At 43.2% G+C, this 12,696-nt stretch overlaps 2 protein-coding genes across 5 annotated transcripts in view; one reads left to right on the forward strand and one right to left on the reverse strand.

Moving 5' to 3' along the window:
* Positions 1 to 9,112, forward strand: part of rab27b (RAB27B, member RAS oncogene family) — a 37,963-nt gene extending 28,851 nt beyond the window's left edge. For both annotated transcript variants that reach the window (XM_076029261.1, XM_076029260.1), the window contains exons 3-6: positions 731 to 813; positions 2,270 to 2,373; positions 3,110 to 3,233; positions 4,871 to 9,112. In XM_076029261.1, coding sequence (XP_075885376.1) covers positions 731 to 813; positions 2,270 to 2,373; positions 3,110 to 3,233; positions 4,871 to 5,060 — 501 coding nt within the window. In that variant the 3' untranslated portion in view covers positions 5,061 to 9,112. The remainder of the gene's footprint in view (positions 1 to 730; positions 814 to 2,269; positions 2,374 to 3,109; positions 3,234 to 4,870) is intronic.
* The window catches only part of LOC142890323 (uncharacterized), a 114,919-nt gene that overhangs the window by 74,072 nt on the left and 28,151 nt on the right, over positions 1 to 12,696 (reverse strand). For 2 of the 3 annotated variants that reach the window (XM_076029265.1, XM_076029264.1), the window contains 4 exons: positions 12,573 to 12,691; positions 12,301 to 12,409; positions 11,970 to 12,133; positions 9,511 to 11,831 (listed from right to left, as the gene is read on the reverse strand). In XM_076029265.1, the coding sequence (XP_075885380.1) occupies positions 11,693 to 11,831; positions 11,970 to 12,133; positions 12,301 to 12,409; positions 12,573 to 12,691 (531 nt within the window). In that variant the 3' untranslated portion in view covers positions 9,511 to 11,692. Of the gene's footprint in view, positions 1 to 9,510; positions 11,832 to 11,969; positions 12,134 to 12,300; positions 12,410 to 12,572; positions 12,692 to 12,696 lie in introns of those variants that run through there. The other variant, XR_012927063.1, reaches the window with a different exon arrangement.

Genomic DNA, 12,696 nt, shown 5'->3' on the forward strand with positions numbered 1-12,696 from the left:
TCACGTCTATCTTGTCCGTTTATTTATTTTCTAAATAGATCATCAATCATTTTTAACCGTATTAGATTTTCTGATTGGATTTCTAATGAGATTAATCGTGGTTCATTCAGGTGAAACACTCGTGTGCATATTGGTGCACTGGGACGGCTCTGCTAATCTCCCAACTGTAGATTAAGATTGTGCGCAGCTTCCAGTTTCAAAAAGTGGCCAACATGGAAGTACCAATAAAATGCATTCTATCGTTTGGCCAGCAGGGACCGCCAAACATGGTTGCGATAAAGCTAAAGATTTCTTACCTTTATGAAGTGGTTGTTCTACATCGCTAGGACAAAGCCAGATTAGATAGACCTTCATGTTCATTTTCACCATGACTATGAAGTTGTGGGCGTAGCTACAGTTTAGTAGCCTAGCGTCGTCGCATACCAGCAGGTGGGCGGACATTGGAGACACACGCTATACTTATGCTCCAATCATTGCTCACCTCCAGCACCACCAGCATCATCCTATTCAAAATGTACCGGAAAATGTAGATATTTGCAAACCAGTGGGTGTTGTCGCAATGACTCCACCAATGGTCCAACTAGAACTTAGCTCTAAAACATAATTTTGATTGCAGCCGTATCGACAATGGACACCCTAACAGGAAGAAAGAAGCCTAGCTTGGGGCCTTTAGTTTTCTTTGTTGTTAAAATTGTGTCATTTATGCAGCCAAACTATTGTTGTCCCTCAGGTTTACACAGCATCCAATGGCACGTCCACAGGGAAGACCTTCAAGGTGCACCTCCAGCTCTGGGACACGGCTGGACAGGAGAGGTGGGCTGCCCCCCTTTTTTCTTTTTTTTTTATTGCGATATTTAGGCTTCATGGAAACGCAGCCAGTGTGGTGGGTGTTCCAGTTTCCTCCCACCATGCAAGATCATGCTTCCCCACTGACTCACTGACTTAAAATCATGCATGTGAGGCCAATTGGAAACTAGGCCATGGTAGTGGCTGCAGGTGCACATGGTTCTTTGTCTTAACGTAAACTAGCGACTTGTCCAGGGTGCAACCCAGCCTTCACCTGAAGATAGCCATAGAAGTGAAGGGATGTGTTCAATTTTTCAGACACTCGCATGAAGCCATCGTGTGCTGCTGCTGCTGCTGCTGCTGCTGCTGCTGCTGCATCTTCAATACCAAGGCAGCTTCCTCAACTTCTCGAACAGAACCTCGTTTGTTCCCCCCTACTCTTACTCTTACGTAAATCTGCCTAAATTCTTCCCTAAAGACCATTCAATTCTGAACTCCAGTTCAGAGTAGAATCACCATAGAGTTCAGAATAGAATCGCCATTTGGACAGCACATATTTAGACAGCGGCCTTGGCCTGTGTCTGCATGTGAATGCGTGTGCTTCTTCTGTTTGAAATGGGCCCTGATGTCTTGAATCTCTTGACAAGGAACTCGTGAGTCATCGCAGAATGACTCAGTGATTCTCTTCTTCTTCTTCTTCTCCCATGAATTGATCATTATTTAAAGTTGCTGCAACGCCCGCGCAAATGTTTTCTGTAGCTGGCATCCGTCGCTCAGTTCTGATTGTTTGCATGTTCAATATTTGCGGATAGGGCTTCGTGATGTCATGTGTGCACTGAGGTACTGTATGTGTCACTCTGTGTGGTGTCACGACCCAGAAGCTCAGCGTGCAACATCGGAGTAGCAACCGCACACAGTATCTAAGGCCTCAACACGTTTCCATGATAAACAGACCCGGCCAATCATCTCTGAGGATCGCTGCTGCCTTCCTGCTTGTTGAAATTGACTTTCATTTCTCATTTGCAAAGCCAGGAATGTGCAGCGCTGGCAAAATTTCCACTTATTGCACTGCGATTTCATTCCTTTTGATTATTTGTTGAGCACTTTGGATGTCTTAAAGGTCCAGTGTGTCAAATATTGGCTCGATTTATGATTCTTTTTATTGGTAAAAGCTCAACATGCTGTCCTTAAATACATTAATAAGAATGTATAATACAATACAATTAAGGTCATTTGGTTTTCCTCCACCGGGCCACCTGAACAATTTTTACACACTGGACCTTTAAAAACATGTCATGAATCCAAGCGATTCAGTCATCGAGTCATTGATTCATTTATTTTAGTGCATACACTCCAATATTGGCCAATTGTATGTAGACTAAACAGCGGTTCAGACGGAGGACAGGAAGCGCAGACGTGTTGCCTCAGACAGAAAATAGCCGGTAAGCCAAGGCTCCACAGATGATTGTTTTTCCCCTTCCAGGTTCCGCAGTCTGACAACAGCATTCTTCAGGGACGCCATGGGCTTCTTGCTGATGTTTGATCTCACCAGCCAGCAGAGCTTCCTCAACGTCAGGAACTGGATGAGTACGTCTTCTTTTCCTAACGCTGATCATCTGAGCAGCGGCGCCGCCTTCTTCAGGGCGCCGCTGCAAAAATGAATGAGCAACTTAAGAACCCGTGTGATGAAAAAGTGACTCTACCGGTGTTTGCGTTTTTATTTTCACTGCAATGTATAATATAAGTCTGCTCTCTTAATGAACTGGAAACATTCAAAGTTTCAATCTAATAATTTGATAAAGTTGTTTGTTTTAGACAATATGTGCTGAAAAAAGTCCTGATATTGGCCCTTTTTTTGGACGTCAGGACCTTTAAGACCTCCACTGTAATAGGTGTTACCGAGAATGATAATGTATATGGATATTATATAGTCAATATAATGATATTAAGAAGAAGGAGAAAAGAAGAAGACCTTTATTGATCCCACAGTGGGGAAATTTGCAAAATTACAGCAGCAAAAAGAAAAAGCTACAGTGCAAAAAGATCAAGAAATATATTAACTAAGGATATAGACAAAATTAAAGTATTCGTAGGTATAAACAGAAAAATAAAGAGCAAGATATTATATTATATTATATGATATTATATTATATTTTATTATATTATCCAAGTTTTTCAGTGATCCGTGTTCTTCTGCGTGTTCCGCTCAGACGTGCATCAATTCTTCGTCTTCTTCTCAGTGAACAGTGCGGCTTCCTCTGATGCACCGCTGCATGACAGCAGTTTGCACTCACTCTCACCTCCTGCTGCGTCTTGTTTGCAGGCCAGCTCCAGGCCAACGCCTACTGTGAGAACCCAGACATCGTGTTGGTGGGGAACAAGGCCGACCTGGCCGACCAGCGGGAGGTCCAGGAGAAGCAGGCCAAGGAGCTGGCCGATAAATACGGGTGTGTGTGTGTGTGTGTGTGTGTGTGTGTGTGTGTGTGTGTGTGTGTGTGTGTGTGTGTGTGTGTGGCTCTTTAAGGTGATTCTGGTGCACTGGTTTTGCTGCATTGCTTTACCAACAGGAAGCACAGCCTGGTTTCTGCAGCCTGGTTTCTGCAGCCTGGTTTCTGCAGCCTGGTTTCTGCAGCGGTGAAACTAACTGTGTTTCTCAGTTCAGAGCATCGAGTTTGTTGACGTGACAAAACCAGTCGATCCAGTCTCCTCACTCAACGCTCTCATTGGTTGACTGAATAATCTGAAAAAAGGGGTTAAAGAAACTCTAACTCAGTGTTGCTGCAGACCAGGAAACTGAGTGAGGACTTGGCAGAAAATGTAATCTTTTATCTGATAGTCTTGACTCAATGTAGATTCAAGATTCAAGATTGTTTATTTGTCATTATGTGCACACAATGACATTTTCATTTGAGGTAGTTCCCGGCTAAAAACACTCAACACCCAAAATAAAATACTGGGAATAAAAAGTAAAAAAAGAGTAAAAAAACAACACTCAGAGTGTGAAAGTTTATGTTGCTAAAAAACAGAATGGCCGCTGTCTGTCAATTCCTGCTGAGCAGGGTTCCAGACGCTTCCTGCTGTCATTCCATCCAGCCGCTTTTGCCTAATCCGCAAACAAAAGCCTCGTTCCAGGAAGTTGTTTCCCCTGCGACGTGGCAACAGGTGGAACAACCCCTGAAATGGACGTGTAGCTGAGGCAAGAGTGGCGATGGTGCATCCATCAGAATGGCTTCACTTTTCAGCCATATTTTTTTTTACTTTGTTCTTTTTTCGCTGGCTGGAATTTCCGATTTCAAATCATCATGAACAAAACAACCTAATATGATTCAAAATGTATTCTGACGTGACGCTGTCCTTTTGCAGTCACAATGGCGTTTGTATACAGTGAAGGTTCTCAGTCATCCAGGTCATCTTCAAGCAGAAGGGTTGAGTTGGGGGCAAGAACAAGTCCAGCTGCCCCAACTCAACCCTTCTACTGCATTTATCGAGATTTGGAAAAAAATCAGAAAATAAATTAATAAATGATATTTGAAAATAAGCGTTGAAAATTGAAAATAAAATTGAAAATAAGCGTTGAATGTTGATATTATCTGGGGATGAGTGCCTTCACAGAGGTGAGCATCATATATAACTGCGTTTCCATGACCAGATAACCTAAATATGGCAATAAAAACTGGATCAGCTTGGGAAAAACCTCTCCAATATGGCTAAAAGCTTTTGATGCTCTCATGAGGAGGTTTTCCACACGGATCCATATTGAGGAATATCGCAAAAGTGTCATGGAAACACTTTTTTTTTTAGCATTGACAAGTCAGCGGACCACGTGACCAGTTCACTGACCAGTGAAAATGGGACGAGATTTGACGAGAATTACGGCTGAGGCGCATCACACCATACAATGAAAACGACTGCAAATCGCAATTGTACTTTGTCGAGATTTTAGCAATATCGCTTTTTTTTTTCTTCTTTTTTTTTTTTTTTTTTCGAAAAAACTCACGGAAACGCAGCCAGTGGCTAAAGGCAAACTGGAAAAAGGTCACTGACCCCTGAACACTCTTTTCCCCCTCCCCCCCCCCCCCGGCAGGATCCCCTACTTCGAGACGAGTGCGGCGACGGGCTCGGAGGTGGACATGGCGGTGATCACGCTGCTGGACCTGGTGATGAAGAGGATGGAGCAGTGCGTGGACAAGCCGCCCCCCGAGCCGGCCAACGGCAACGGGGCGGCCAAGCTGTCCGAGGGGGGGCCGCCCAGCGACAGGAAGTGTGCATGTTAGGTGGTGGTGGTGGTGGTGGTGGTGGTCGGGGGGGAGGGGCCGCTCCACTCGTCCACATTCCCTCTCCTTCATCTCTCCTGCCGCGTCCCACTGCTGCATGTCTGTCTGTCCGTCCATCCTCAGTTCCGCCCTCTCGACATTTTGCACTCAGTCCTTTCTCCCTCCCTCCTTTCTACTCCTGCGCTCGCCTGACAAGGAAACGAGCCTGTCTCCCTCTAGTGGATGTTGGAAGTACTACATCCTCTGCCTTGTCTGCCTTTATTAAGCCCCTGTGTTAAAAGCCGGGGGGAGGGGGGGATTTAGAACAGGAGGGGGCGCTGTCAGTACTCTCTCTCTCTCACACACACACACACACACACACACACACACACATGTCGTGCCTCAGACACGCAGGCTTGGAGCTGATCGGCGTGAGTCGCGGTCCAAACGGTGAATCAGAACCGGAAGGTTTCGGAAATTGAAAGTAAACTCATTGGAAGTCCGTCCTGATATGCAGAGTTCACGTCCTGACCTTGTCTTAACTGGACTGTAATGAGTTTAATCACCATTAAACTTTACTGTTGTGTGAAGCAGTCGCTCGCTCTTCTTGCGCCTCCAGGGGCCCACGTGACTCCGAGGGTTTGCGTTGTTGTTTCTAGTTGTTGGCATCCTGTCAGTCACTTCACACTGCACACCATTTTTTTAAAATTTTTATTTTATTTAAAAAAAAAAATAATGCTGTACCTATGTTAAGCACACATGGTCATTTTTCAATGTTTCAAGTTGTTTTATTATGAAAGATAAAAAATACAAATTGTTGCTTTTTGTATACTTGGCAACAGTGTCGTGTTAGAAATACATACATAAATACTACCAGTCACAAGTGTGGACACATGCTTCTGATTTAGTGGCTTTTCTTTCATTTTCTTGACTGTTGACATTGCAGAAAAGGCATCAAAACTATGAATGAACTCACGTGGAATCTGTGTGACACAAAAAAAAAGTGACATAACTCAATCAAGTTTTCTATTTTAGATGATCTAGAATAGCCACCTTTTTATATAAAATATGTATAATAACATATTTAGGTACTTTTTCTTTTTTCTTTTGCCACATTAATCCGCACGTCTTGCTCATACATTTGATGTCTTCAGTGTGAATCTACAGTGTAGAAAGGAGGAAAAGATAAAGAGGAAAGAGGTGTGTCCAAGCTGTTGACTGGTGGATTCTGTTGTGCAGCCACAGCGTTTGTTTTCCAAGACGCGCGAGATCTTTTCGAAGGTCGTCTTCCCTTCCTGAGCAACTTCCCATTGGCTTTGATCTTTAATGAGCCGTTTAATCAAATAGTTTAGCTTGACAGAATCTTGGCTTTGACACTTGTGTACAATGACGTGAAGGATTGAAAATAAGCAGATGTCCAGTTCGAGTCAAATCATTGTTAATAAAAGTGTTATAAAAAACATTATTTTCAGCCTGCACGAGGTCTCGGCAGTGCGAGTCATGCGTAGAACTGGAGCGCCACCTTAAGCCAGAGTGGCTTCTGAAAATGTCTTTTGAGTTTAACGCAGGAGAAAAATATGTCCCAGTTGTTCTTCCGTCGCTGTTCGTTTTTCAGCTTTTATGACGATTCAATCAAACATCTGTCGCAACACATTTCCAAAATTGAAGACCATAGGTTTCTGTGGCCACCGTGCCGATCAGTTTCCTCCTCACATGTCTTCAGATTCATGGCAAACACTCATCGGTTCACCATTGTGATTTTTGTCAGACTTGGTTTGCTCAAATACACAGCACATTGAAAAGAACAAAATAGAAGGTGTATGTGGATGCACGTGCACACACACACACACACACACACACACACACACACACACACATTTCTACAATACTGTGTGATCAATTGGCCTACGTTGCCTTTTTTTTTTTCATCTTTGATCACAGCTGCGGTGCTTGCTGCAGCGTTTTTCAGTGCCATTCTGAAATCAAGTTGTCTTTGACTCAAACAAATCCCACAAAGGCTTTTTGCAGTGGCTTGTTTCATAGCTTGGTCCATTAAAAAAACAAAGAAAACAAAAAAAAAAAAAACAGTCAATCCCCTAAAAATCTTCTTAAATGATTCTATTAAAAGTCAAAGCAGACATGATGGTAATAATTAAAATAAAATCCCCCTCGATATCGTTTGATATACTCATCAAAAGACGACGGAGCGGATTGAATCGATTGCTGCAGTTTCGTTTCCTCTTGAAGCGCTCGTCAGATCTTCTGTCATTGTGCCAAATGAAACGGCAGCAGCAGACAGCGCCACCTACCTTCTCTTCTCACACAGTCAGTCAAAGACTGAAGGTTCTTTTGTTGTGTGTGTGTGTGTGTGTGTGTGTGTGTGTGTGTGTGTGTGTGTGTGTGTGTGTGTGTGTGTGTGTGTGTGTTGTGTGTGTGTGTGTGTGTGTGTGTGTGTCTACTCTTGAAACCTGCAAAATGTTTTGTTTTTGCTGCTTTCCAGGCAGAGATTCCAAACTGGACGGTAAAAATCTCTGAAACATTTTGTGCAATAGATGCAGTTGATACGTTTACAGTGGTCACATTCCATCCCAGTGTGCCGACGGGCAGCAAGTGCAGCATGTGGACTGTCTTTTTTTCTTTTCTTTTCTTTTCTTTTCTTTTCTTTTCTTCCTGTTTTCTTACCTCAGTGCAACAAAACCTTGAGCGACGAGATTTGATAGAAAACACCCAGAATCCACCGAGCGCAGCGTCTGCGTTAAAGGTTTTGCAAAGTGTGGACGACTTTTACTGCAAACCGCTCACAAATACCTTTCAATATGTGTAAAATCATTTCTGCTAAAATCTGATTTATAATTAAAAAAAAAAAAAAAACACCCGTCCACCTCTGCTTTGTTTTTCCACGTTTTTTTTGTTCTTCATGCATATTGATCAAATGGAGCAGCTGATTGGAATGAACACTTTTAGTGCCGCAGATAAAAGTAGATTGAAGAGTCTCCACAGTCCTGCGTTGTTCTCAGTCGAGGCTCAACCTCACACATCACTCTGTTGCTACCTGGAAAAACAAAATGTAAACTGCTTTGTGACACGGACGACGCGCCAACATTGGTGTTTTGCTTTGCAAAGTTACAAAGAGCCCCCCCGCCCCCCATTAATATGAAAATGTTTTATCCCCCTCTATGATTGATAAAATAGCTCAGCCTCTCTTTTGCCTTTTATGTTAGCTGTCACATTTTCTCAAATGTCAACATTTCTATTCTATGAAGGCCCTAAAGGAGACATGGAGGGGACAAATTTTGAAGAGATAAAAATGAGGGGAACAATTTTCCCAAGAGTAACGACAAGAGAAATGGGGAAAGAAATTGAGAGAGAACAAAAAAAATTGTAGAGTTTAAAAGAGACGGAGAAATTTTTTGAAGGGTAAAAAAAAATATTTTTCAGAGGAAACAATATTTTTCTCATAAAACGTAATCTTTTTTACTCCTTGAAAAAAAACTGCACTTTTTTTCCCCATATCTTTTTTTTTAACCCTTAATTTCTTTCTCCATCCTTTTTTCTTCTTTTTACTCAAAAATGTTCCATCTTAAGTCCCCTGTGGGTCTCCGTACCGTCCTTTGACCTTGACCTCCATCGCTGCTCTTCCATGAAAGCTTGTTGCTAGTTTGCGAGTCCACCTGGAAAGTTTTACCTTTGATGAGCGACGTCGTGCCTGTTCTTGCCGCTTCAGTCTGATCCTCTTGTAAAGGTTTTTCTTTTTTAGGCTCCTGAATATTTGAAGGCATTGGTCGATCACAAATGGAGGAGAGCGACGGTGGTCAAGTTGTTTTCCGTGGCCGTTCCATCAAAAACAACCGTTCCGCTCCGACCTCCTCCAAGAGCTCTTGTTTTATTTTATTTTTATTTTTATTTTGAAAATCCTCGGTGTGCAACTTCTCTTTGATGCCTGCAGTTTGTACACGTTTACTCAGTTTTCACTGTGTGCATCAGCATGTTTGACACTATTGAGAATGATATGACCCGTGATGCGTTTAATGTTTCTGATGTCAAAAGCTACAAATAAATCTGTGTTTGTTTTATCCCCTGCGTGTTTCTCCTCCTTTCTTTTCCTTTTTTTCTGGGGAAAAATGTCAGGGGTGTTTTGTTGTTATGTTTTCCGTAACACACAATATTTTAAAGAACTCTCGCTTAAAGTTGAGTAGAAATAAAAAAAAAAAAACAGGGGTCATTTTTCTATCCAAACCTACTGAATACATTTGAAACTTGAAAAAAAATTGTCCTCAGTTTTCTACGGTACGGAAGCGCATTGCTGCCACACTAGGAAAAATAATTGGTGCTCACTATCACATTTTTATGTCGTAATTTTCACATTATGACGTGAAAATGTCACGTTAGACGTTAGAACATAATAGTATAGTATGTCATTTTTTTTCGGGGGGTGGGGGGGGCAAAAAATAAATAACATATCACTGCCAACTCACTGGGAAGGAAAACTTTATTAGCATTTCGTTTTAAAAGAAACATCTCACCAAAACAGAGAATGTGAAACACAAAAATAAATACCCGAGAGCAGCAGAACTAGTGGAATGTAAAGTACAATTACAAAAATATCAGTGTCATCTCTTTCTTTTTACATAGTAAGGTCACGACCTTCCCCCAGAGCTGAATTACAAAACCTTTTCATTGGAAAATCTTGCTAATAAAATGATCATCTCCCACGTCCTAAATACACAAATAAATGTAAACACAAAAAAGAAGTCCAACAGAGTGCGTCTCTGTGAGTGCACTGTGTGTTGTGTTGTGTGTGGCAGGTGTCGCTTACAAAGTACCGGACTCGCAACTCGCAGCAAGTTCCCGTTCACACCAGACTCTGTGTGGAAAGGAACCTTGTCGTTTCTCTGTTTGTGAAGGTCAAACCAGTGGTGATCAAGGTCAAACCATGTCTGCTAAAATGTGTACGCTCACAAGATCTTTCAGGAAATAGTCCAGTAAACGACACTGCATGGTGTAAACTCCAACACAATCATCTACTGCAGTGAGTTCCACCTGCGCAGCAACATTCACTTCACCTGCTGAGAGTTGAACACAGTTGTGGGTCATTTTCTGACCCTCCAAAAAACATAAAAAGACATTTTTTTTGAAGGACTAATGTACTTTTTTTGTCATTATCATTGAGTAGAGTTACTCAGACTCCCGCGTGGAGAAGTTCACAGTCCATGACGAAAGAGCGTTTCAAATAAATCATGTCAAGACATTCAAGATTCAAAAAAAAAAAAAGAAATCAATAATCTTCAACAGCAACTCAAACAAGTTGGTTATTGTGTGCACATATTACAAACAATCACATCCAGAGATTCCTTTGCTGCGCGGTGCGACGCATTCACACATGCAACATGATCACATGACGTCGACAACCTGTTTGAAGACTTTGGAAGAATCATCCCCACCGAATGAAAGACGTGTGACCTTGTCCCTTTTATTCTTAACTGAGAAAAAAAAGATTACAAACAAAAAGAAAGAGGAGATTGGTGAGCCGCTGAGAGAACGTTAAGCTTCTTGCCAGCGGCAGAAAGTCACGTTCAAGTTGTCTGGAGGAGGAGGAAGACGGATCACGTTTACCAAACCCTCGTTTAGTCGTCAGTGAGTCATAAAATAGCTGCATTTCATCCGTTTCTTCAGAGTTTTAAGAGTCGTTTCAATAAAGAGCTAAATTCCGCGGGACAGATATTTTGCTGTAACTTCGCTTTTGTTCTTTTTCAATTGACATTAAAGCGACATGTTTTTTACACATCCCATGATGGATTTTGTTTGCCTCCTTTGAGGTGGCTCCCCGAAACACTCCATCCATCTGCTGCCGCTCCGCTACCCCCCTCTGTTACATTTAAGAACCCACTGCGGCCCCACCAGTCATTATGGCGTCATTATCGCCTGTGTGTGTGTGTGTGTGTGTGTGTGTGTGTGTGTGTAAAAAGCTCAGTGCACAACACTCCTGTCCATGAAAACATCTTTGGCAGAGGAGTGACTGGCAGGTCTCTTCTCACTTCCAGCAAGTTTACTTATTATCATCATTATTGCTTATTACTGCTTGAACAAGGTTCATGGTTTAGTGGGTTCTTCCAAAAATTAGACAAAAAGCACTTAAAAATGTGCGCATAAATAATTTACATACGATTGTAACGGCCCAAACTGCCAAATTTCAAAATCTGACAGCAAACGGTCGCAGTGGATGAAGATCGTAACTGGTTAGTTCTTTCTAACTAGACACAATTGTACTATATGCACCACAATTAGTTTTTATACATAAGATTTTTTCCTTTGAATACGTGATTTGGACAAAAGCACTAAACAAACCATCACAGTGTACAGCAATGAACATTTGAACCAGCAAAATGCAGCCAACAGTGATGAAGGTCCAGAGTGGAAGTTGGAGACTTGGTGTCCTTGGCCAGAAGAGCAGCTGATGAGAGAACGTGGAATTCTCCAGGGCAAAGCTGTCAATCGGCTCGTCAGTTCATGATAGTGTCGGACGGGTCGTAAGAAGAAGAAGAAGAAGAAGAAGAAGAAGAAGAAGGAGAAGGAGAAGTTCCATGAGGGCACATCCGCACTGTGCTGTCGGTGTCGACCTGGTAAAATCTTTTTTTGGTTGAAGGGATCAAAGGTTAGACTTTGGTGAAGCTTCCTTCCTGCTCCTCCTCCTGCTGCTGCTGCTGCTGCTGCTCCTCGTCGTCCTCGTCGTCCACGCTCAGGTCCCGCCTCAGGCTGTCCAGGGTGTGACGGATGCTCAGGGTCTCCTTCCGCCTGCAGGGAGGAGGCACCGCACACACAGAGCAGCTTTAGAGGTCCGGCGCGGAAGAATATTGAGAGGTTTTTCAAGAAGAAACAGCGACACCAAGTGGTGACATTTCACATGTGTGTGTTGATGGCGGCCGCACTGACTTGGTCTGCAGGTGCTGCTCCAGCAGCTGCCTCTGCAGGCGGCTGTTGGTCTCTCTCTCCTCGGCCAGCTCTCGCTGGGTGTGGCGGTACTGAGCGTCCTTCCTGCTCGCCTCCTCCTCCGTCTCGTTCAGCTGCCGCTTCAGAGAGCGGATCCTCTGGGCCATCTGGGGGCAGCCATCATCATCATCATCGTCATCATCATCATCATCGTCATCATCGCCGTCATTGTCGTCATCGTCGTCGTCGTTGATTCAGTTGTGTCTGTTTATTATTTGTGTGTGTGTGTGTGTGTGTGTGTGTGTGTGTGTGTGTGTGTGTGCGTGAGTCTTACGAGGTCTTTCTGCTCAGTAGATATCCTGTGTTCCTCCTCCATCTGGTCGGTCAGCTCGTTGATTCTTCTCTCCAGTTTGGCGACGGTGTTTGCCAGAACCACTTTGTTCCTGAACAACATTAAAAGTGGAAGTCGGAAAATCAGAAGTTTTGAAAAAAAAACAAAGATTTCACAAACTGGACCTTGAAGCGAGTAACTTCAGTGCATTTAAAAAAAAAAAAAAACACATCATGAGCCATGCAGCCAATCAGGTTGCTGCAGGCTCCACTGACCTCTCCTCGGTCCTCATGACGTTCTCCAGCTCTTTGACTCTGATCTCCGCTCTGGAGATGACGTCCTCCTGGACTCTGGAGCTCTGGAGCTCGTCCATCTCCAGGCGCAGCTCACGCAGCTGGG

The sequence above is a fragment of the Nelusetta ayraudi genome, unplaced genomic scaffold, assembly GCF_046127955.1.
Source record: "Nelusetta ayraudi isolate G7.1 ecotype Tasmania unplaced genomic scaffold, CSIRO-AGI_Nayr_v1 ptg000026l, whole genome shotgun sequence".
NCBI lineage: Eukaryota > Metazoa > Chordata > Actinopteri > Tetraodontiformes > Monacanthidae > Nelusetta > Nelusetta ayraudi.